This window comes from Amphiprion ocellaris, chromosome 9 (genome assembly GCF_022539595.1).
Source record: "Amphiprion ocellaris isolate individual 3 ecotype Okinawa chromosome 9, ASM2253959v1, whole genome shotgun sequence".
Lineage (NCBI taxonomy): Eukaryota > Metazoa > Chordata > Actinopteri > Pomacentridae > Amphiprion > Amphiprion ocellaris.
The window spans coordinates 18990931-19015358 of record NC_072774.1 but is presented as its reverse complement, the minus strand read 5'-3'; the positions used below and the strand labels follow the sequence as shown (position 1 = coordinate 19015358).

Below are 24428 nucleotides of genomic sequence, written 5' to 3'. Positions count from 1 at the left end.
AAATGATAGATTAGACAACATTTTTCTTGTTTTACTTGCAGAATCTATCCTCATATTTTTTGCATGCTTGCCATTATTGTTTAGTGGTTTTTTTTTCGTAACTGGTTCTATCGTCTTGGTTCTGCAGCGCTGAGGGCAGCCATGTGTCTGGTCAGAGTAACGGTCGGGACCCCCAGGCGCTGGCCAAAGCTGTTCAGATTCACCATGACACTCTGAGGACCATGTACTTCGCCTGAGCTCCACCTACCCTCCCCGACCATTGCCACCCTTAACACACACATTAAAAACACACAGACACAACCATGCACGCCTGGCTTGCCAGTCAAGGAGTCCTCGTAGGTGCAAGTCCCACCCTACCCCCCAACATGCCTAGTCAATCCGGACCTGACACTGTGCAGAGGAAAGCAGGGAGGAGGGAGGGGAGGAGGCACCCCCACACTGGACAGAGGATGCAAACGCTGCTTTAAAAACAAACAAAACAGAAACTCAGCACTATTATGCAATATTAAACCAGCCAACTAGTTTATTTTCACCCTTATCAGGCCCCCTTTCCATTGCCCCTCCTATCTGTTCTTCCCTGTTTGTCTTCTTTACTTGTGACCTAGTGGATGTTTTGTTTTTGCTTGTTTCTTTTTACGTTTCCTTTGCCACAGTCTTTCCTAATAGTCTATTAATCTGCTCCTTTGCCATCTCCAGTACCTCAAGTAAGTTTGAGCAGCAGCACTTTTACATTCTGTCAGTTTTACTGTAGTTTGTCGTTGATTGGCCCCAATTAAACCCTAACACTCTGGCGTTATCTAGAGGTGTTGGGTTTATTTTGGATTATAGTTTCATGGACCAGAGCGTCCTCCCAGTTGCCACTTTTATTTTCCCTCTTGTTTCCACTCTTGTTCTGTCACTTTTCCCTGGTGTGTGATATCAACAGTTACTTGTATGGAGCTACATGTTCTTTTTGAACACACTGCCACCTGTTGGCGACGAGGTATAAATGCCCCCTAAAAGTCACAACATGTAGTTGCTGTCATGTAAGACTTCAGATCAGTTTTGATTTATTTCTAACGGTTAGCTGTCACATTTGAACAGGGGCAGTTTATATTGGCTGATATATCAATTGCTGAATTGCAGCCATCTAAGGATTTTATTTAAAGTATAACACTGTTGTTTGATTCTGGTTGTTACATCTCTTGTGTATTATGTCAAACATTTTACGATTCTAACTTTTAAAAATTACTTAATCATATAAGCTTTTGTTTTTAACCTTAGTAATCGTCATGCATTCATTTCTCTCAGTGCTTTATTTTGCATTTCCCTCTTGAGCTTGAGATGGTGGGTAAATAGAGATTATGTTGATGGTTTCCTCTAGTGCAATAATCCATTGAACGAAGGGAAGTGAATTTTAGGGGACTTAGACGACTCGAAAGTACAGTTACATATTTCATTTGGAAGCACGTGTCCTCGAAAGGAGTAACGTTTGCAAGACCCTTTCATGTATTGCTCCTCTGTGAGTCGATTGATCAGCATGTTTTATGAGTTTGCCCTTGCTGTTGGGCAAAAATGGTGCAACCGCAGTTTTGGTGATTTTCTTGTTTTTACTTGAACTGAAGGATTTTATGCGCCTCTGTGGTTTGAGAATACTTTTTGATCAGTGGGCATGATTTCAGAATTCCTGATCATCAGTTTGCTTCAAAGGCTGATTTTCTTAATTCTTAAGAATAACAAAGCTTTTCACCTGACAGCAGCAAAGTGGAGTATAAAGGCCATAAAGAGGTAGTATTCAAGTGCCTGGTGGAAGTTAAGTATATAATGGTCAAAAGCTGCATGACTTATTATAGGGATCCTATTTCAGTGGGGTAAAATGATCAAAAAGCATATTCCAACGAATGGACAGCATAAGATAGTTTGAAGCGAGAAAGTTTCACCCGATGCCTCTTATTCTTCTCAACAACCGTCTACTGACTTTTCTATACATCTCATTCAAATCAACCTAAGATCAATATATTTATTGTATTTGCCTATACAGCAGTGTTAGCTGTTGGCTTTGCTTCGGAGCAGCATTCAAGCAAAGCAGGCCGAAGTTGTCTTTTTGCTTAATATTCACCAGACGTGGATCCAGCTGCTACAGTGTGTTTGTAACTAATGGGCCAGATTCATGGGCACGGAGTTAGACTTGTCATGAACTAATTCTTTCAATAACATTTTTTTCTTTCAATCGAAATCCGAGACCAAGTGTAGTTCCTGCCCATGTAACTGGCCCAAAGTTGGGACTGGCTTCAGAACAAAGTCGAGGAGTCAAGTGGATGACCAACATTTGCTACAGATGTACAGCCGACTGTTGATGTGAATTGCGTTTCTGGATTACGGTTGTCATGTAGCTCCTCTCATCCGCTGAAGGCCTGAAGCTTGTTCGGGGGGTGTTTTTAAAAGTTATCTGCACTAAAAGAAGCATGTGTTTCGGGACTGAACACAAGCGTGGTGCTACTCTGTCTGAAACAGAATTTGAAGCTGAACCTCTATATGAGACTGTGTATGAGCAGATGGGTATGGTAGGAAAAAAAAAACAAAAAACGGTTAACCTCACTCTGAAGGACAGGAGAGGGATCCACTGCTATGGTTGGTGAAGGGAGGTATAGGTTTATGATTTCATGTGGGTTAGATCAGCATTGAGAACTTGTAAATGGTACAATGGCAGACGAGGTATAACGTAGGGTCCTGCTTCCGCTGTTGCATTTGACTGCCTTTCACAGGCTAGCCTTCCAGCGTGGAAGCCAGTGGGTTTGAGCCTTCATGATTTCACTAGTATCTGAAAGCCTTTTTTAAAAAGCCAGATCGAAAGTATATTTGTACATTTTAAATTATGTAATGCACACCACTTATTTTTGCTAACAGAAAAAAAATGTAGTCTAATTATTAATCTTAGTAATAAATGTATCATGATAAGTAATGGTTAAAAAGGTATAACAAAGTTTTATTATTGCAATAGACTGTTGACTTGTTCCTGTGTCACTGTATAACGTATAGTGTATGTGTGAACAGTGGTGGGATTGTTCAAACTAGTGATGTGTGTTTGGACTGTCATACTGTTATTGATAGGGATGTGGACTCAAACCACCTCTCGCTTTGATGTTTGGAAAAAAAAACTTGCAAGATGCTGAATGCTTATTTCTCTCCTTTATTTGTAGATGTTCATACAATTGGATGTTTGTCTTTGAGGAGAAAAAAAGATTAACATAGTGTACTCTGAAAGCCTGTGTATTAAAGCATTACAACCCCATTGTGACAACGGTAGAGTAGAAGAAGAGTTGGTTGATATATTGAGCTTCTGCTCTTGAATGTTCTCGGGTTTCCTGCAGCTGGTGCTGATGCCTGCTCCTTATCGAGAGGGAGAGTGAGAAGAAACGGGCAAGTGGTTTTGAAAGTCTTGGTGATTCATTTCAAAGTCATGTGTGATCAAAGAATAACATAACAAGGGGTAGTAGTTCTCCATTCCTTTGTGTTAAAGCCTTGGGGGATTTACGTCGGATTGCAGCCTCTGTTGCTTTCCTCAGACCGGGTCTCCTTATTCGAGCCACTTTGTGTGCACACAAATACAAAGAGTTGGCCTCTGAGTAAATCTGTGGTGTGACAAAGCCTGTAATCTTATTTTTGCTCTTTTTTTCCCCCCTCTTTGCTCCCAAACATTTACTCCCCTGTGCCAGAGGACTACATTCCATGGCAGTACAATCTCACCCAATCCCCCTGGGAGGTTTAAGAAAGGTTAGAGCTGAAGGATTAAATAATAGGATATAGTGTGATTCATTCAAGTTTGTGTGTGTGTTTTGGAAGGAATCAAAGCTGTTGAATGAAAGCATTATGTGGCAGGTTATGTTGAAAGTTGAACATGTTTGACGGGGATAGGGAGGATGATTGACTCACTATATCTCTGCTGTGTGTAATCGATGTACAAGTTGTGTATAAACTCCACCCCTGAGGGCAGTAGAACACATGTTTACATAGCAGATGTGTTTGCCTCGCTTGCATTTGAAATGTCATCAGCTCTGCTTTGCAAATATTAGCTTGTAGAGAAGTAACCCAACATGAGCAAGACCATTTTGGGCCTGTGGAAGTGAACACTCGATGGGATACCAAGACAATATTTATTCGTCCAATTATTCCTCAACAGACATTTGTGTTACATAGCAGGGGAAAACTCTTGTCTGCACTCCCCATTTCATTTCAAATTTTAGATTTGTTTGACATATAAAGGTACGCAGAGCTCGCAGCTTGCAGATAGCAGTGTCCTTCAGCTGATGAAAAAACATCTTACCTAAAATCTGAAAACTGCCTTGTGAAGAATTAATTAACCCCTAAAGGTCAGTGTCTCCATTTTTCAATGGAAGTAAAGGTGTAATTCCATTTTTAGCAATCGATCAACGTCCCTGATTTTGGTTGGTCTCTGTTTGCAGTGGAAAGTAGCAATGGCGTGAGAAGAAAAGTCCACAGAAAGAAAGTGCCTTTCCTCTTGATGGTGCTGTAAATTGAAAGATAAAATGTAAAATCAAAGAAATAGAATCTCCTTTTCAAAAAACACATTGCAATGCAGGAATAGCTGCATTTTACAAACACACACACACACACTCACTGTACATGTTTGTTTTTTAAAGATGGCAATGCATACTCGTGATTCATGTATTTAGACATTAAGCCTACATAGAGATAGAACATTATGCCAAGTATATGGTTGTGGTTGAGCGCTTGCTTCCTAGTGCATTTAGTGTCTTGGACCAATGGTGTTGTTGGTACAGTGGAATGTGCATTTGGGTGGGTTGGCGGGGGGTCGGGGATGGGGTGGTTGGGGTCATAGCTGACACTAGCGTGGTGTGACACAGCCCAGCCCACGAATGACAAACATAGCACAGCACTTTAGAGACTGCCACTCTCACTCAGACACATAGCCAAGAGGTTTCAATCTCTGTCCCTCCAGTCCTCTTTGTCCTCTTGTCTGGGAGGAGGAGAGGATCCAAAGCCTCAGCATAAACGAGGAATCGAAGGGATGTGTGTTACCAAACAAAGCAGTCCGACGTTAAAAGTGTGCCTCATGCTCTCGTGACTTTGTTGTTGGCTCGGTTGAGTCAGTCTGCTCTCGGGTGGCGGTATTCTCCCTGGAACTGCCACTCGACACTTTGTTACAGCTAGGGCTGGGTGTCAAAACACCATTCATCTCCCAGATTTTTTTTTGGGCATCAAAACGGCGCCGCATGTTTTTGAAGAAAAGGCAGCCCAGAACTTTTTACATCAGTAGATTTTTGCACTGAGGAATACGTTTTCTTCTTGAATGGCATTTAGTTTTTTTCACTAAGGAAGGCAAAAGAAAAAGCCTGAATGGCGGAAAATACTGTAATCTGTCGCGTAGTGAAGTGCGCTTTCATCCAGGTGTCATTTTACAGCAGGTACAGAAATGAAACTCACAGCCAGTGTCAGTATTCAGACTTTTCTCATGATGCCCAGCCCTAGTAGCAGCTCATGGCATTCTTTGATCCTAGTGCAATGCCCTGCCATGTGTCTTGTCCCTGATGCAGGGAATGTGTGCCCAGCAGTATCCTTGTTTAGAGCCGGTAGGGTGTCGACTGAGAACCGAGGATGGTCTGTAGTTCTGTGGGTACCTTTTCAGTCCAGGGGGTGAAATCTTTCTATTACAAGAAATCTCAAAAAACACTGCACCTCACTTACCTTGGTATGCTGCATATGTTATACTACATGAAAGAAAACTGCAGATTGCTTTTATTATGACATATAATGCTTGAGTAATGCCTGATTGCGATATTCTTATACAGTAACTATTTTAGAGTCAAAATAAGTATAACTGTAAAAAATATTCTGTTTTGTCTTAACACTTATCCGACTTTGAAAAATTGTTCTTGAGCCGACTTTTATTTTGTTGTCCTATTTAAATGTGTTGTTCTTTAAATATATATATGAAATATATATATGCGGAATATTTTATGGTGTATTTATTGAGAGTGCGTTTAAAGCGGCTGGAGTCTCCGCATCATTTTTGCAGCATGGTGGGGGCGGAGCCAGGAGGAAGAGGCCTTTTTAGCCCCTCCCCCTCCATGTTGACGCCTTATTCTCCTAGACACGCAAGCACAACAATATGGAGGGGGATGCGAGGTGGAGGAAAGAGGGGAGGCGGACTTGACTTGTCGCAGAGCGCAGTGTGTCAGGCGCTGGTAAACATTTACAGGTCGACTCTCCCTCCCCCTTTCCTTGATATTCTTTAGCCTCCACTCTTCTTTTAAAACCTGAGAAGGCCAAACGCCAACCCCAACATGTTGCAGCTCATCTCTTGACGAAGGGAACCATTTCTGAACCACACTGACTTGATTGTCGAATAGCTGACTTTTCATCCCAAGCTGCTAATTGGTACGTTAGCCATGTAAATTCCCCGAGCCAGTAAAGGGCAAGTGGAAGAGTGTAAAATATAACATTTTTGAAATTAAAAAAAAAAAAAACACGGCAGGGGAAAGAAGAAAAGATGTTGGAAAGGCAAAATTCTTTGGATTATGGTGAAAAATTTTAGTGTGTAGGCGTTGCTTCCTTCTTCTAATTGTCTCCTGTCAAGTTTTTTTTTTCTTGTGCCAGAGTATTTTACAGCAGGAACAGGTCTCATTCCATAAGAAAAGACATGCCTCAGCCTTAAGTGCGTTCTTAAATAGTTGTCAGAAATCTATGTGACTTTGCAATGCCTGTGTTTGGCGGCCTACCAAGAAAACTAGCCTACGTACTTGATCTGCCTGATTCCCCAACCGGCATCCTCATCTCTTCTCACTTCCCATGTAAACCACTAACAGAACTTAGTGAACTCTGATGTACGAAACGAAGTGTAAGTTTTTGAAAATTGCTCCATCTCATTTGTACTGATGTCAGAACAGAAACCAGGTCAGGGTCAAATGGTATTTGGAAAGAATTCTTGTCATCTTAGAAATTCTGAATATACTACATATGCTAATTTGACTTTTACACACTTGCCTGTGTTTTGTGTAAATTGGTTGTCATCGTATTGTCATTGATGGCGTATCCAAAGAACAGTATTTTCAGATACTTTTTGACCTGGGCCTGATGAGAACCAGGAGGTTCCCCAGCATGCTGGATTTCAGAGACCTGTGCCTGTATAATGAACCAAGGATGAACTGTGTTGTGATGAATTATTGTTTTTTTTTTTCTTCTTTTTTTAAAGTTTCTGTTGGTTGTCCCTCACCCCATCAGAGGATCAGAGACATGGACCTTTTGAGTGTTGTCAATCCTGTTCCAAAGCTAGTAGGCCCTCTGTCCTTTAAACCGAATCATTTCTTGGTTTAATACATGTTTACCGTAATGTTTACTCCCACAGCTATCAGATGTTTAGCCTGTTTTCATGCCATTTGCATTCCAAACAACCTCAAACCAAATATTGCAGAAGAGATTAGGCTCCCTATGCCGGTTCATGTATACACATAATGGTTTTGAAGACAGATATTTGACAGCGGCCAAGGATTTGAAAACACTTCATTGTACTCTGATTGTTCAAATAATCGTATTGTCAATGTAGCATCACTCCTGTGTCAGTCTTATTTCAATCTGAAGATCTTGGACTCTGATACCTCTGAGTGAGGCACCAGCAAACAGATGTATACATTGAACAGCAAACCTTCACCACCAGATGATCCATGTCTCAGTCTCTGTGTTTTGCAAAGGCTCTGTTGTACCAACAGCTCTATTCCTTTCAGTTTTAAATGTCCTTCTTTTGTAACTCTCTCTTATAGGTTGTTGGCCATTTAGTGTTGCTTTGCTTCAGTTTGAAGTGCATCTTTGACTAATACTTGCAATAAAATGCTTTGCTTTATCTTAGTTGTCTCAGTGTTTGAAATACAATATTTGGTGTAAAAAAAAAAAAAAAAAAATGCAGGAAATATTTCAGGTTATGCAACCAAATAGTACCGCCACATAGACTTGGGAATACACGTTTTAACCACAGTAGGCCCATAACAATTACAATTAAAGCATAAAGGAATGATGGATTCAGGCCAAGTTTTATCACACTGTGTAAATTTACATAACTTATATTATACAGAGATCAGTCACTATTCTAAGATAAATGCAACTGGAGATTTGTCTCTTGGTATGAACCAGTCCGGATAAACTACCGTCTCCTCTTCCTACGTCTTTTTTTTCCTTTCTGGGTTTTTTTTTTTTTTTTTGGTTAGTTGGTTTGTTTTCAAAACTGGGTAGTGAAGGCTCATCAGTAAGGGCTGCTCATCTAAAGCTTTGGGATTCAAACCCAATTACTTCTAACCTGCTTCAGGGGCACAATAACCAGTGGCTTCATAACAAACTGGGCTATGCAAAATGACAATTTCCCTAGCGGGATCAATAAAATGTGTCAAGATAAATCATCACTTCAATTTATTTTAGACTAGCACAGACTGTATTCTTACTTTATTGTTTTAATCTGCACCACGGCAGGTGTGTCAGGTTGTGTGTTCAAGCTAAAGGCTACCAATTGTTACAACTGCGGTCGTATGAGGTTGTGTTTTTTCTGCGCTCTGTGTGTCTTTGTATTTAACCAATCCAATATGTAAATACAGCTGCGCCACACCACTGCTCGGATTGGACGTCACGTTGATGGGTCGGCGTCGGATTGGCTCGGTCTACCACGAGGACGGACATAAAAAGCGGAAAGATGACGTCGCTTCCGGGGTTCAGAGAGCGAGGGAACCAGATGGGCGAGTCATTCTGCACGGAGTCCCAACCAGCACACAGCAGCACAGTCCATCCACTCCTTAGTTCTTTGTTTAACAACCCAAGTTTATTTGTAAGAGAAGGGATCGAGCTGCTATCTTTTGTTTCTTTCGTTCCTCTTGTTTTCGGGAAGTTTAGCGTAGTTTTGTTTGTTTTGACTTCAGCTCATCCATACTTTTAGTTTGTTTAATACAACCTTTGTTTATATTCGCTTTTGGAAAATAAATTATTGATTTCGTTGGAAAAATCTGTGGTGTGTGCTGCTTGAGGCCCCAACAGGATGACATTTTCATGTTACATTCAGTGACCCCTAGGCTGGGTGTAACATGAAATGAACATGAACATAAAAATGTTTATCAAGGGCAATTTAATGTGTTTGCATGCAAAATCTTGCTAGCTATTAGTATTGCTGTTAGCACTAATGCAAGTCATAAAAACGTAATATTGAACACATTCAAATTTTGGCAAGACAGAAACACTAGGAGAAAATTTTTAAAAGCATCATTAATCAAGTTCTTAGTACATGATAGTCTGTACAGTTTTTTTTTTTTTAAACTCAATCTGTCCATTGGATTGACATTAAAAAAATACTACCCTCAAGGTGGCACTAGACACAAAGGTGGATCCACAAGTCAGCAATGTCTGTGCAATTGTTTTTTACAGCTGAATCAAAATATGCCAGCTTGTCATACCTTGTATGTTATAACTGAACTTTGAAATAAATTAAAGCAAAACCTGCAATTCTACCTGACATCTTTACCTTTGAAGTAGTAACCACAATATACATAGTATATATAGTATAAGACCAAAATATTAAAGTTCTGAAAGAGTATTATTTCTCTGTTAAATCTTGAATTATTGAACAGAAATAAAAGTGAAGAAACTACCCAGGAATTAAAAGTACCCACTACAAAATGAATTCACACAGCCTCAATGAGGATAGAGATGTCAATTTCAATACTAAAAAAAGATATCTAACATTTTTTTTATCATAAGCTATAAATTTGATGCCATTCTGTAAAGAGAGCAAAGGTCCTACTAAGCATATATTAAATTTGAAGCTAATTTCACGACACACTCCAGCATCTAAACACACACACACATCATCCAAAATTGAATTAAAAAAAAAAAAACAACACACATCCAAGCAGGCAGCCAGTGAGTAATCAGTAAATCTTTATCAGCCACAACCAAACCAACACACTCTGCCCTGCAGTGCTGCTCCCTCTAAAGAAATCAAGTGTTCACAGGTGAGCTCTCTAAGGTAAAGGTGAGCAGGGCCTTCCAGAAAAGCAGCAGGAACAGGAGGGACTGCTGTCAGGCTTATCACACTCCGCACAGCTGTGGTAATGCAGGTGTTCTCGCTTATTTTTCCTGATTAGTGTGCGCTGATGTGTACAAACTGTCATTGATCTGCATGTACTTCCCTCACCCCTAAAGCAAATTATGTCTATAATATTATTGTCAGAACATGAAGTTTGAGCTCATATTCCCAACATAGCAAAACTGAGCAGAGGTTTAATTAGCCACAGTAACTGAAAACACCTGTACGGGTGTCGGGATTGAAACCCTGATTGTGTGGTTTACATTTAGAACAGGTTTTATTGGCAACATGTCAGTTATATCTGGGAAGAAAGGGCTCAAGTGGGGGATTTTTAAAAGTCTAATGACGCTCCACAGTATAATCATGATGCCCAGGAAGATCATAAAAAGCAGCATCTAACCCTCATTTCACAGCAGGTTTTGCATCAAGATGGAAGAGTATTATGCCGATTCTGAAATCTACCTTTCACATTTAATAGCATTTTGTCATTTTTTATTTTTAATCAGCAGCATATTGCTTTTCACACAGACCCAGTGCAGCGTCAGACTTCAAGGTCCGTGTATTTATCTGGCAATTGGATAATCCGTTCTGAAACGGGTATTGAAAAACAAAAAACGAGTGTTTATTTGATCGTCGTTTTAAAATACAAAAATTTAAATTGAAATACAAGGCGTTTTTCCTTTTCATGATCAAAAAGACATGTACGAAATTTTAAAAATTCTTTGATTTTCATTTTATATTTAGAATAACAAAAAACAAAATCAGTAAGAGACAAAAACGAAAAAAAGGTCTTTTTTTTTCATTTTCTGAGACCGGAAGTGGTCATCAGCAAGATTCTCAGAGGGCGGAGCCAGAGAGCAGTGATTGGTCAGACTGACTGCGAGCCAGAGAGCAGTGATTGGTCAGACTGACTGCGAGCCAGAGAGCAGTGATTGGTCAGACCAAAGATAGACGACAGCGCGCTAGTGTAACTAGTGTATGTATATCTATGGCCGGCACGTCTGGTAGCATCTCTGGCTGCTGTTGATCTTGTTTTTGGAGTAAAACACGGTAAGAAGGTAAATACTTCTAACCTGTAGCGTTGTTTTGTTGTACGTTAAGTCAGCGACTTGTGAAGAGTTGTGTTTTGTCGTGTTTGAGCAGTTGGTCCGGACGCGTTAGCTAGCTAAGCGGCTAAGTTAGCTAGCGGGCTAATTAACACAGGTGGCTAACTTACCGCTGAACACCTGTGTTAGTTGCTGCCGCAGCTGTCATTATTAGAATGAACTTCTCAACCTGTATTTCTCTGCTGTGTATTTTTGCTTTTAAAAAAGTTAATTTACTTTAAGGTTAACTGAAACCCGTTGAGCTGCACTGAAGTTTAACATTCAGCTGGTTTGAATTAAACCGCCCTTACCTTAACATTGTGCAACATTATCTCTCTGAATCTCCATAATTTCATTAAATTTCTTCTCTCTTCCACTGCTCAAGTTCAATCCAGTATATAAAGTGACATTAATAGTGAATAAACTAACAACCAGCCATTGTATTTATTTATTATTTTATGTATTTGTAGTAAAACATGAGTTGAAACATCCTACTTTTGGATCTAGAACTGCACAAGCCGTTCATTTTCATTCACCTGACGAGTTAAACTCCCCTTTTTATGTGAGGTTGAAGCAGAAAGTCTGAGTTAACAAAGAAAGTTGTTTATAATTTGCGATACCTGTTGTCAGGAAAATTTCTCAGTAGCTCAGAGGACAGGCTGCTTTTTACACAACCTTGTAAGAGAACGTCTGTCAATGCTTTCAGCAGAATTTAGAAACACAACACTTCCTAAACAGATATTTTGAGGCTGTGAGGTTGAATGTTTGAGAGTATATCAGTGTGTTTGTTTGTGGTCTTTCTGTTTCTAGGTGGAAGCTGAATTAGTGAGGATGACTCCTGCTCCTGTCATCTCTAAGCTCCTCACACATCTTTACCTGCACATGAGGAAAATCACTCCTGTACAATGCAGGTATGTTTGTCATTATTATAAAAAGATGTTGCCTGGTGACCTGTCAGAAACCCATTATACAGAGTTAGCCAAAATAATGTTTATACACATCAGGAAAAGAAAAACTTGCATAAATATTTCAATACCAAATTTATTCAGACATCATGAGATTAATAAAAGTTATCTTTGGCCTCTACAATTACAAGAGGTGCTCAAAGTGGTGGCCACTGGCTTCCAGACATTTCTGTTGTGTTGTAGACGTCACTTGTTGATGCTCCATTCATGAGGGTAATGCCATCTGTTGGGAAAACATCGTACAACAGGACACAGAGTTATCGTGATTTGATCAAACTTAGAGGTAGCTATATGTGTAGAAGTACTTATACAAATGAAATATTTATAAAAGTTTTTCTTTTCCTGATGTGTGTACATTATTTTGGCTGACTCTGAACTTAATGAGAACAAAACTGTCATTTAATTGTTGCTTTGAAAGCTTCTTTAGTGAAAACCGGCTGGTGTTCTGCTTCGAAACAAACTGCTGTTGAGGTCTGTGTTTTTAGGTTTAACCCCACAGTTTCTGAATGAACTGAGTTTGTTTTTTTTCCTGATCAATGTGGACGTTATAATTGATGATAACATTTACTGATCATATAATCAGCATGACAATATAACAGTATAACATTCTGACCACCTGACTAATACCGTGTTGGTCCCTTTATGCTGCTAAAACTCCTCTGACCCAGTGGTTCATCAGAACCTCTGGGGATCCTGTGGATTCTGTGGGTCATGTGGGTTGCAGGGTGGGTCCTACCTAGACCAGGCTGATCCTGGACCATCCCACAGATGCTCAATCAGATGTGGATGTGGGGAGTGTGGAACCCAGGTGAACAGCTTAGCTCTGTCGTGTTCCTCGGACCACTCCTGAGTTTTAGTTGTCCTGCTGAGGGAGGCAACTGGCATCAAGGACTGCTGTTGCCATGGAGACTAGGGGGTTGTTTGTCCTGCAGTGTTTAGGTGGTGGTACATGTCAAACATCCACATGAACTTCAAGGTTTCCCAGCAGAATGTTACATTAGAACAAGATGATGGATGTTGTTCTCTTCAGCTGTCAGTGGTCAGAATGTTGTGGCTGATCAGTGGATTTGTCTGCCTTTACTCTGACATCCAGAGTTATACAAAAGTGTAGTATGTGTGCAGTGCAGAAGAGATTTACTTTATTGTATGCAGTTTTAGTGGTCTCATCAGAGAAAATCATATCCATATACAGATTTTTATTAATTCCAGGGCTGGTTCAGTAAAGATTATAATAATAACTACATCAGATTATTCTTGGTTGCAGTTGGAATTTTGCAGCCTGAGAGATGGTTGAGAAGGTTTGCAGTTCTTGTTTTAGCAAAATATGTTATAATAGAAGATCTTTATTGTCATTGTACATGAAATTATCTGCAAACCAGCAAAGTGCATCAGTTTGAGGTATCTAAAAATAAATAAGTAAAGAAAAATGCTTCTAAAGCCAATAATAAACAGAATATTTTGAGGGAATATTCTAAAAAGGAAAGAAAAGCTCCATTCTCACTCCTCTCAAGATAAACTGTCATTAAAATTGACTTTAAATTTAGCTTCAACACGAGATAAAAACATTTACTTTCATTACTGATATTGTCAAGTTTTAATAAAGTTCATGCTACTTTTATAAAATGATGAAAGTGAATAAATTGTATTTCTGTGATCTGTGTTTGATTTCTGTCTTTTCTCCTGTCATCCAGATGTTCAGAGGGAGATGATGCCACATCTGGTCCAGCTGATGGAAGGTCTTGAAGTTCTCTGACTGGCCTCGACTGAAGATGGTCGTCTCACTGGATTTAAGGTTCAGATGCTCAGTAACAAACTCCACCAATGAGCCAACAGGGAAGCTTTAGGTTTATTAAATGTTGCTATGAAGGTATCGCTGTTTTTCTTTGTGACTGCAATGTGCTCCAACTGAAACTTGAATTAGAACTCAGAAGTAAATCCTTCCATCTGAAAGGATTTAGTTGCATTAATAACCTCATAATATTCTAATTTTTATTCCAGTCTTGGTTGGAAATAGAATCTCTGTATTGATTCAGGTAAAAACTGAACTTCACAGCATTTTGGAGCAAAACAACCAGATGAAAACTGTGATGGTGTTGGATTGTCAGACCGTAATGTTGCAGCTCAAAGCAGCTTTTCTATCTCAGTTCATTCTGACATTCAGCTATGAATCAACACAGCAGATGGTGATCCATGCTGTGGAAGTCTCACATCTCCTGATTTAATGGAGCTGCTTTGCACTTTTTACACTGTTTATTCACCAACACTTTATTTAATAAGAGTCCCATCTAGTTTTTATGAGGAATGTGATGTTTTAATTTCTTTGTGAATAACTGCAGTCTAATGCAACAGCTGGAGTTGTAACATCTGTCCTGATATTGATCATCAAGTATTGATCAGAATACTTATGGTCAGCAGTCATCCCTGAAGTTTTACATTAAAATCTTTACTTGTGTTGTGAACTTTAGTAAGAAGCAGAAATGTTAGCGTTGCCATGGATACATGAGTGTTAAATTCTGTCCATGTTTCCATTTTGGGAAATGCAGTCCAGCAGATGAGTTTGTTTTTACTGCCAGCTACCATTCAGTCTGAGATATTAAGAATAAATAAATGTGCATAATGTGGAATTGAACAGATTTCGTTTATTTATTCCTACAGCTGCTGCAGGAAAGTTGCAGAATGTGGAGGAATTTAGTCTCACAATCACAGACAACAAATATTATCTGAAAGTCGGGTTATTGTTGTTTATCAGCACAATACAAAAAGATTAATGTTAGAAATATTCCAGTTAAGACTCTAGAATATCATGATTTATGTAAATTTACCTCAATAATATGAATGTTCACGTTAAGATTGTACAGTGATATTTATTATGTAAGTTTAGCTGATTAAAGTTTATGACTCTGCACTAAAATATTATTTAAATTGACATCATTATTATAATATTTAGGGTCAGACCCTACAGTATTGAGATTAAGAAATCAAATATTCTATAAAATGTAAATACTCTGAACTCATTTGGATATATTTAAGTGAGACTCTACAATATTATTTGACACAAATCTATCTAAATCAAAATTTTAATAATTTTCACACCAAACATTTACTGGACTGATTTAAATATTAAAATCACTGCTTTCTAATCCTCTGCTGTACGTTCAAACCCGAGGCCTTAAATAGAAACACACAAGTATCTGATTGAAGGAACTTCTGCAGAGTCCTGGTTCCAGAACATGATGATAGAATTATAGACAAACTTTAACAAAAGCTGCCTGAGAGTTTACAGGTTTTTATGTTAGATTTCTTCAGTAATTTAATGAGAGTTATCAGCAAAAATCAAGTGTTCATTTGATGAACTTCATTTCCTAAAACATCCATAATTGGAGCTCATATCTTTGGCAACTATAAAGTTTCTGCTCCTTCAAAGTTCACAACACAATGAATGAATTCCTAAAACACTCTCAATGCTGGAGAGCGTTTGTGATGCTGAAGCAGTGATCAGTTTTTCTGTTTCTTCTCTGGAGATACACAATGAGGGACGTCTGCAGAGACTGAGAAAGAGTCTCACCACATCCTGACATGAGGAAAAAGACTTTATTGAAGACTACAATGAGAAAAACTATCAGACAGCAGACAGCTGCATTCAAGGTGAACTCTGAACATTTGATCTGGAACAGGAATTCAGTAACGGCAGCATTAGCTTCATTTCAGTCTGTAGCTGCTGAATTCATGGATGAATCATCTGGCACTAGAGAGGAAGACCATCAAACATCCATGTCAGCTGATGGAGGTCCAAGAGTCTCACCAAACAAACAACCTACAGAGTGAAGACCTCAAATCTGATTGGACGGCCTCCTATTCAGCCACGTGTGAACAAATGCCTCTAAGCTGATTTGTTTTCTAAAATAAATCTAGTTTGAGTCCTAATCTATGTCTGTGTGTTTGCTTCTTTACACCGCTGTTAACAGTTTAGGCTGTTAGATTGTTCCAGATAAGACAAGTACAAGATTCTTCAGAGCCGTTCTACCACGAGCCTGACAGAAAGAACTCCAAAAGCTACTGAATGTTCCTGTGGTCCCCTCAAGACTACAGGAGGAGTCCTACGAGGATGGGTTTTAGGTGGAATATTCCTTTTAATCAGCCCCTCAGGTCTCTGAGGATTTTGGATGGAATATCCGGTTAAACCTACATTTTAGGTGCATGTCCAAGGATTTTTGGTGGAATGTTCCTTTAAGGTGGATGTTTGAGGACCTTGTAGGTGGAATACTTCCTGAAACCAACCTTTAGGTCAACATTCAAAGATTTAAGGTGGAATATTCCTTTAAACCAACCTAAAGTTCATGTTTTGATCATTATCAAGAGAGAAACCTCAATCCAGACTCCTCATAATGATGTTTGAGATTTATGCTGCTGTTATTTGTTTAGTCCAGACTAAATGACAGAAATCCACAACTGTAATTTTATTTCAGGACTCGGTTATTAAATGTCAAAACAATCCATGTGACTCTGAAAACTCAACAGCTTTACAAACTCCAAGATTAAACTCTCCACAAGGATCCAAAATAAGTTGGACTTCTACATGAGAGCTTTAAATTATTCTTCATCTACTTTCTGAAAAGTTTGGTCAATAAAAAAGACAAAAACTAATATTTTCAGTTGAACTAAAGATAGACTTTGTGATTTTCTGCTCACATGTTGTGTTGTTGTAAACTTACTCTTTCAAATAAATAGCCGCCTAACCCCCTGGAAACCAGCGTTTGTCCTGTTTTTGTGTTGCTCCTCGGCAACCCTAGACAGCTGGGTCATAATGTTTTTTGAGCAACACACCATACTATGACGTTTTTACAATGAGGGTTCTACTATGGAACCAGTTTGACATGTTCAGGTGTTCTTTGTGTGAAAACTCAGAGATTTCAGGTATCAGAAGGTGGTTTTCAACTTTCTTTGTTAACTTTCTGCTTCAACTTTAAATTAAATTTCCTTCACTAACCCAGCCCTCTGGACTTCCAGTAAGCTGTGTTCCTATTGGCTGTCCAGGTGGCTGCTTGGTGTTATCAGGAACACCTGAGCAACTCACTGTCTTCCTGCTTTATTTGGCTGCAGTAAAACATTTCCTCTGCTTCTCTTCACCACAGAACCGGGTTTGGCTCTGTTGCTCTAGTTTGTTCTTTAGGTGTTGGCTTGCAGCTTCCAGCAGTAAAATCGTCTTTAATGTGTTTCTTGGTGTGTTTTAGGGCTTTGTACTGGATAGTTGTCTTGGTAAATGTGGTTCTTTAGCCACAGTCAGCACATGGTGCTAATGTGTGCAGTGATTAGTGGGTTTGGTTCAGCTGAGTTGTGTCTTTATCTTGGCTGTAGTGAGTCTTCAGAGGTTTTTGGTCAGACACATTCTGTATTCTTGTTTGTGAAGCAACGCTGGTTGTCCAGAAGGTAAGAGTTCCTGTCCTGATTCTCTGTTCTCAGAGGTTCTCTGGTAGGCTGTAGGAGACTTTAGCGTTTGGGTTGTGCTAGTTTGGTTTTTGTATGGTTTCATTTGGACGACTATCTTGAGGCCCCTCCATGTGGTTTAGTGAGGTTTTCTGGAACAGTTCTACAAAGCAACCTGCAGCAGAAGAGACTTTGACAGTTTTTAGGAAGTTCTGGAGACCAGACTTTAGAGCAGCAGAAACATTTGTCAGCAGTTTGAGCAGGAGAAGGTGATCTTCAGAGTAGAAATGAGATGGAAACCTTCTTGACCCGTGTGGTGAGGTCCTGTACCAAGAGTTTGAGCAGGTTGTGAAGAGTCTGTAGTTCTTTGGTCTGAAAGCACAAGAAGAGTCGACTTATTAAAGGAGAAAACAGGAGATATTGTTGGTTCTTCTGTCGCTCTGCAGTTTCCAGTTTCCTTAGACTGAATATCAAGTTTATATTTTAAATGATTTCCCATGTGAGCCCAAGAAGACTTCAATAAACTCCCTCCATCCCCTGGACACAACATATTTTATTACCATGTTAAATCTTTTTTTTAAATATGTTTTTGAGTTTTAATCATAGTTTTAGTGTAGTTTTTTCTCTTTGCTTGTTTAGTTTTGTCATCTGTGTAAAAGGTGCTAAACGAATAAAGTTGAATTGATAAAGTGAATAATTGACTAACTCATGATTGTGACAACAGAAGTATTTTCATTGTGATTTAAGGGTTTATTTCATTTTTAAGGTTGGGGTTAAAATCTTGACAAAAAAGATTAAAGAAATAAATTGCATTCAAAAGAACAATTAAATCAAAGGAAAAAACATTTAATACAATAAAACTTTTAAAAAGGTTTATTATTATAAAGTATTTTTTGAATGTTTAATTATCTAAAATATTTTATCTGTAATTTTTAATATTTGTATTTGAAAAATATTGTTTAATTTCATAATTTCATGTATTGTATCTTGTTTAATTATGTAATTCAATATTTTGTCTGTTTAATATAGTTAAACATTAAATACAATTAAATTCTATTAAACAGACAAAATATTGAATTACATAAACAAGATACATGTAATTATGAAATTAAACAAAATTTTTCAAATACAAATATTAAAAATTACAGATAAAATATTTTAGATAATTAAACATTCAAGAAATACAATTAAACAAGAAGAATATTAAACATTTAAAAAAATACAAAACATTCAATTTGATTATTAAACCTTTAAAAAGACAAAACATTTAATTAAAAAATTAAATGTTTAATTAGAAAATTACATCTTAAAGACAATAAAACTTTAAATAGGAATTAAACAGAAAATGAAGCATTTAAAAAGAAAACTAAACATTTAAGAAAAATCAAACTAAAGCCAAAACATTTGAAAAGACGCCAGTTAGACTTTAGAAGATCAAATTAAACAGAAGAAACAATAAAACGATCAAAAAGAGCAAAAACAAAGCGTTTTCTAGTCTGAAATGAAAACATCAAGTTGTTTCTTCAAACATTTCCTCTTTCTATGTTCTTGGTTTGATTGTGGACAGATTTACTAAGAACTCATTTAAGAAAACTGCTTTCCAGATAAAGTCTACTATTAGTTGAAGGCATTGATCAAACTAATGTTACCTTCTGATCTCCACAAACTTTACTATTCAGTGAAGAGAATCAAAGTTTGTTAAGGATTTCTAAAAAAAACCCACGGGTGAAGGTGTGAGAAGAACTCAGATAGATGGTCTAAATGTGAAATCAAGACTCATGGTCACAAGTTTTAAGGCTTCTGTTAATCAGAAAGTTCAAACTAACAGAGAAGTACTGAGAAACTTTTAAAACTTCAGTCCTCAGACTGTCTGAAGGTTCAAACTAACAGAGAAGTACTGAGAAACTTTTAAGATTTCAGTCCTTGGACTGTCTGAAGGTTCAAACTGACAGAGAACTACTCAGGAACTTAGATGATTTCAGTCCTTGGACTGTCTGAAGGTTCAAACTAACAGAGAACTACTGTGGGACTTGGAAAATTTCAGCCCTCAGACTGTGTGAAAGCTCAGGTCCTGAGGACTCGGGAGGTCTGGAGGCTTTGGAAAGTCTTGGAACTGAGGGTTCCACCCTCCAGCACAAAGGCTGAAGTCCAGCCTCCTGAGAAAAACGGTCGAGTCGAGACTCGAGTTAAAAAAAAACTCGAAAAACGACAAAAAATAGATGATAAATGCGCAAAAAAAAGAAGAATTTGTATCTGAGCGAATAGCTCAGGGGAAAAGAAGAGTGACTACCAACTGGAAGGTCGCTGGTTCAAGACCCGCCACCGGCCTTTTTCTTTCTTTGTCTTTGTCAGAATTTTGAGAAAATTTAAGAAGTGTCTGGTCTTGAACCGGCGACCTGCAGCTCCATAGGCAAATCCTTAACTCACTGAGCTACAGATCAGATAAAAAGAAATAAATTCGTCGTCCCTTTGACATCGTAGTTCCTGAAGTGACCACATGGGCGGAGGCAAGGCGGAGTCTGGGTGGAGTCAGGGCGGAGCGTAGGCGGGGAGGTGGGTGGCGGCCTCCCCCCTCTACTCCCCCACCGCCCACCACACCTTCCCCCGCCCGACGAGTTTTTCGAGTCTCCACGAGTTCTTCGAGTCTCCACGGGTTTTCCCCGAGTTTCTGGAGTTTCCACCAGGTCGGAGGCAGAACAAGTTGTCATGAAGAGGTGTTGAAGTCGGCCAGGATGGACTGACTTTTTACAGCGACTAGAAGGAAGACGACTAGAAGAGCAGGTCTTTAACCACCATCCATAAAATCCATGGAGTTGCTCCAGAGAAATGAAAGAAGGTCAACTTTTATCAACCTCCATCCACATGTTCAACTTCATATCTTTACTTGGACATTTTTAGCACCACAAACCTTTAGTATCACACTTTATTATCATTTACTAGGACTTTAATGGAATCCACCAGCAGATTTACTTTTTGTTGACAAACTTTAATCTTGTCATTGTGGGACTGCAGTATTTAAAACTCTTCCTTCTATTTGACCTCATGTTTATTAGTTTTAGTGAAGAAAGTTATTTTAATTGTCGATTAATCTCTTAAAAACAAAATAATAAATTGGGTTAGTCAAGAGCTTTAAATTTCTTACTTTGTCTTATTTTTAATATAACAAAAAAATATAAAAATAAAGTATCTTGAGACAATTTGACCTGTAACTGGCGTTATATAAATAAAACTGAATTAAAATTGTATGTATCTTGTAATGTTGGAGTAATTCAGCCATATATGTTGGAAAACAAATTTTCTTTGTCCATTAATCTGTTGATTGTTTTCTCCAGTAATTCATTTCTTGTTTTTGTTTATAAAATGTCAAACCCAAATATATTCAGTTTACTGTCATAAAAACCAAAAAGATTTACATTCATGATACAGGAATCAGGCAGTTTTTCACTTTTTATCTTAGTTTAGTCAGAAAGATAGTTGATAATGTGTGAATTGTTGCAGCTTGTGAGCCGTAGAAGGTTTTAATCTTTGGGGCCGAGTGTCAAAAAACATTTAGAAACCAACATCAACAAAACACTCAACAAAGATTTGAACATCATTTGCATGACAACGTCTAATTAAAGGACATTTATTTCCAACGTAAATGTGTGATATTCATCCTCTGGAGCTTTCTCTTCACATTGTCTTCCACCTGGACTGGTTTGGTCGGGAGCATGTGCAACAAACATTTGAAAAACTGCACTTTAACATCAATGAATGACACTGAAGTTTAATCTCTACATAAATGAGACTGAGTCTGGATGTGCTGCTCTGTCATTAACTCCTAAGTTTAGGGAAAGTTAGAACAAAAGAGGACAGTTCAGATAAGACTTGAGAATGAGCTTATTCTGAACAAACATCTCAGACTTTCTGAGCTTCAGCACCTCTAGCAAGATATTTTAACAAGCAACTCAAGAGATCCAGAAGTTGGAGAGAGTTAGCTTTAGCTGAGCCAAACAACATGTGGGACGCTAACCTAGCAAACATTTCAGACTTTTCTCTGTGAATTCTGAGAAATAATTTCCTTTTTAATGACAGAGCTACACATCTTAACTCAGTCTCATTAAAACAGACTCTAATTCAGTGTCATCCATCCATATTAAAGTGCAGTTACCCAAAATGTTTGTTGCATGAGCTCCAACAAAACCTGTCCAGGTAGAAGGCCACTTTGACAAACAGGAAGTGGAAGATTCCAAGCAGATTTATAGAAGGGGGAACCGGACTGTACTAAGTGTGGTCGAGTATAAAGGGGTGTTTTGTGGGTTTTTAAGGCTGATAATGATTATTACTGAGACATTTGGAGTCGATATTCATTTGCAGTAAATGAAAGTATTTAAAATCTTGGAGTTAAACTTAGAAGAACACAAACAGAAAACTTTGTTGATACGTTTTTGTTTTGTTTACAGATGTTAAGTTAAAGGAGTTTTAATCGTGATGTATAACCAATCAAATCACTCCAGAAGACAGAGCGACCACAGGTAGATAAAGGTTCAGAGCCAAAGTAGCACCATTTTTAAATGTATTTATTACCATAAATCAGTAAAAAATAAAATACGGATAATCAGTAAATCAGTCAGCCCACAATTACTACAATTCTACAATGTATGTCTCTTTCCTTTGACTTGTTATTTGTACAATATACGATGTATATGATGGCGTTTTTTCATACCAAAGGCTATACTATGATGTTTTCTAAGAGACATACGATGCTACTCTGTTTGTTCTGGCCCTGAACCGCTGCACTCCTCCTCTGTTGTTTTCTGGATTGTACTCAGCTGCATGCCTTCGTCCACCTGGCCTCCGTTGACTCGTCCCGCCTGCCGTCTCTGGAGCTGAAGCTGGATTGGAACAGACCAAAGTACAGTCCAATCACGATGCCAGCTGCCTCTCAAAAGGCTCCTTCATCTGGCAGGTGGCGCCACTTCTTCTGAGGGGAAGCTGAGCTGGCCCGGCAGAACTTTGGAGATGTGTTCCAGTGGTTGGTGGATGTGTGAGGAGATAGAGAGGGACCTTTGAATTGTTCAGAAAGGAAAACAGGGAACTCATCAGTAGTTTTAGTTTAGGATGCTACTGCGGTGTGTGTTTTTGGGCTTGAAGAGGTGAACAGGAAGAGTTTTTTTTTTGTATTGATTATCTTTTACTTTGTTCCTGGTTGGAATGCCCATCAATGTCAACATGAAGTTCACTTTTAGTTCTGTTTGTTTATTTTTATTTTACTAACACCCATTTGCTTTTAACCCCCTCATATGTTGTGTTGTTGTAAACTTACTCTTTCAAATAAATACTCGTCTAACCCTCTGGAAACCAGCGTTTGGACTGTTTTGGTGTTGCTCCTCACCTACTTCAGACAGCTGGGACAAAACAACGTTTTGTGGACCAAAAGCAATACTATGAGGTTTTTAGAGCGACATGCTATACTATGACGTTTTTAGAGCAACCTGCTGAACTATGATGTTTTTTGGACGACATGCTAAACTATGACGGTTTTTGAGCCACATGCTAAGCTATGATGTTTTTAGAGCGACATGCCATACTGTGACGTTTCAAGAGCGACATGCTATACGATGACGTTTTTTTGGGCGACATGCTGTACTATGATGTTTTTTGGCGACATGCTAAAATAGGATGTTTTTAGAGCGACATGCTATACTATGACGTTTTTAGAACAACATGCTGTACTATGACGTTTTTTGGGCGACATGCTATACTATGACGTTTTTAGAGCGACATGCTATACTATGACGTTTTTTGGGCGACATGCTATACTATGTCGTTTTTAGAGTGACATGCTATACTATGACGTTTTTAGAGCGACATGCTATACTATGACGTTTTTTGGACCAAAGGCTATACTGTGATGTTTTTAGAGCGACATGCTATACTATGACGTTTTTAGAGCGACATGCTATACTATGACGTTTTTTGGGCGACATGCTATACTATGACGTTTTTAGACCGACATGCTATACTATGACGTTTTTAGAACGACATGCTATACTATGACGTTTTTTGGACCAAAGGCTATACTATGACGTTTTTAGAGCGACATGCTATACTATGACGTTTTTTGGACGACATGCTATACTATGACGTTTTTTTGGGCGACATGCTATACTATGACGTTTTTAGAGCAACATGCTCTACTATGACGTTTTTAGAGCAACATGCTGTACTATGACGTTTTTAGAGCAACATGCTATACTATGACGTTTTTAGAGCGACATGCTATACTATGACGTTTTTAGAGCAACATGCTATACTGTGACGTTTCAAGAGCGACATGCTATACGATGACGTTTTTTGGACGACATGCTATACTGTGATGTTTCTTGGATGACATGCTAAAGTATAACATTTTTTGAGCTGCATGCTATACTATGACAATTTTAGAGTGACAGGCTATACGATGACGTTTTTAGAGCAACATGCCGTACTATGACGTTTTTAGAGGGACATGTTATACTATGATGTTTTTAGAGCGACATGCTATACTATGACGTTTCAAGAGTGACATGCTATACTACGACGTTTTAAGAGGGACATGCTATACTATGATGTTCTTTGGACGACATGCTATACTACGACGTTTTAAGAGGGACATGCTATACTATGATGTTCTTTGGACGACATGCTATACTATGTTTATTGAGCCAAATGCTATGACAACTTTAGAGTGACATGCTATACGATGACGTTTTTAGAGCGACATGCTATTCTATGACGTTTGTTGGGCGACACTCTATACTATAGGCTTTTTAAATTGACACATTACTATGATGTTTTTTTTATTTTAGTTTTAGTTTTTTAGCAACATATAAGAATTGGAACAGTTTTAAAAAT

At 38.5% G+C, this 24428-nt stretch overlaps 2 protein-coding genes and 1 long non-coding RNA gene across 6 annotated transcripts in view; 2 read left to right on the top strand and 1 right to left on the bottom strand.

The window, feature by feature from the left end:
* Positions 1–7858, top strand: part of LOC111578592 (protein argonaute-3) — a 33286-nt gene extending 25428 nt beyond the window's left edge. For both annotated transcript variants that reach the window (XM_023285478.3, XM_023285479.3), the window contains exon 19: positions 128–7858. In XM_023285478.3, coding sequence (XP_023141246.1) covers positions 128–236 — 109 coding nt within the window. In that variant the 3' untranslated portion in view covers positions 237–7858. The remainder of the gene's footprint in view (positions 1–127) is intronic.
* A 3154-nt stretch (positions 7859–11012) lies between these two features.
* LOC129349663 (uncharacterized) lies at positions 11013–16052 on the top strand. Of its 2 annotated transcripts, none has more exons than XR_008602751.1 (4): positions 11013–11128; positions 11974–12074; positions 13820–15773; positions 15878–16052. It is a non-coding gene; the product is annotated as an uncharacterized LOC129349663 (long non-coding RNA). The 2 variants fall into 2 exon arrangements; XR_008602750.1 differs by having other exon boundaries at positions 15837–16052.
* Positions 15706–24428, bottom strand: part of si:dkeyp-97a10.2 (uncharacterized) — a 28517-nt gene continuing 19794 nt past the window's right edge. Inside the window, exon 7 of one of the 2 annotated variants that reach the window (XR_008602748.1) lies at positions 15706–17924. The gene's annotated coding sequence lies outside the window, so the exon portion shown is untranslated. Of the gene's footprint in view, positions 17925–22093; positions 22599–24428 lie in introns of those variants that run through there. The other variant, XR_008602749.1, reaches the window with a different exon arrangement.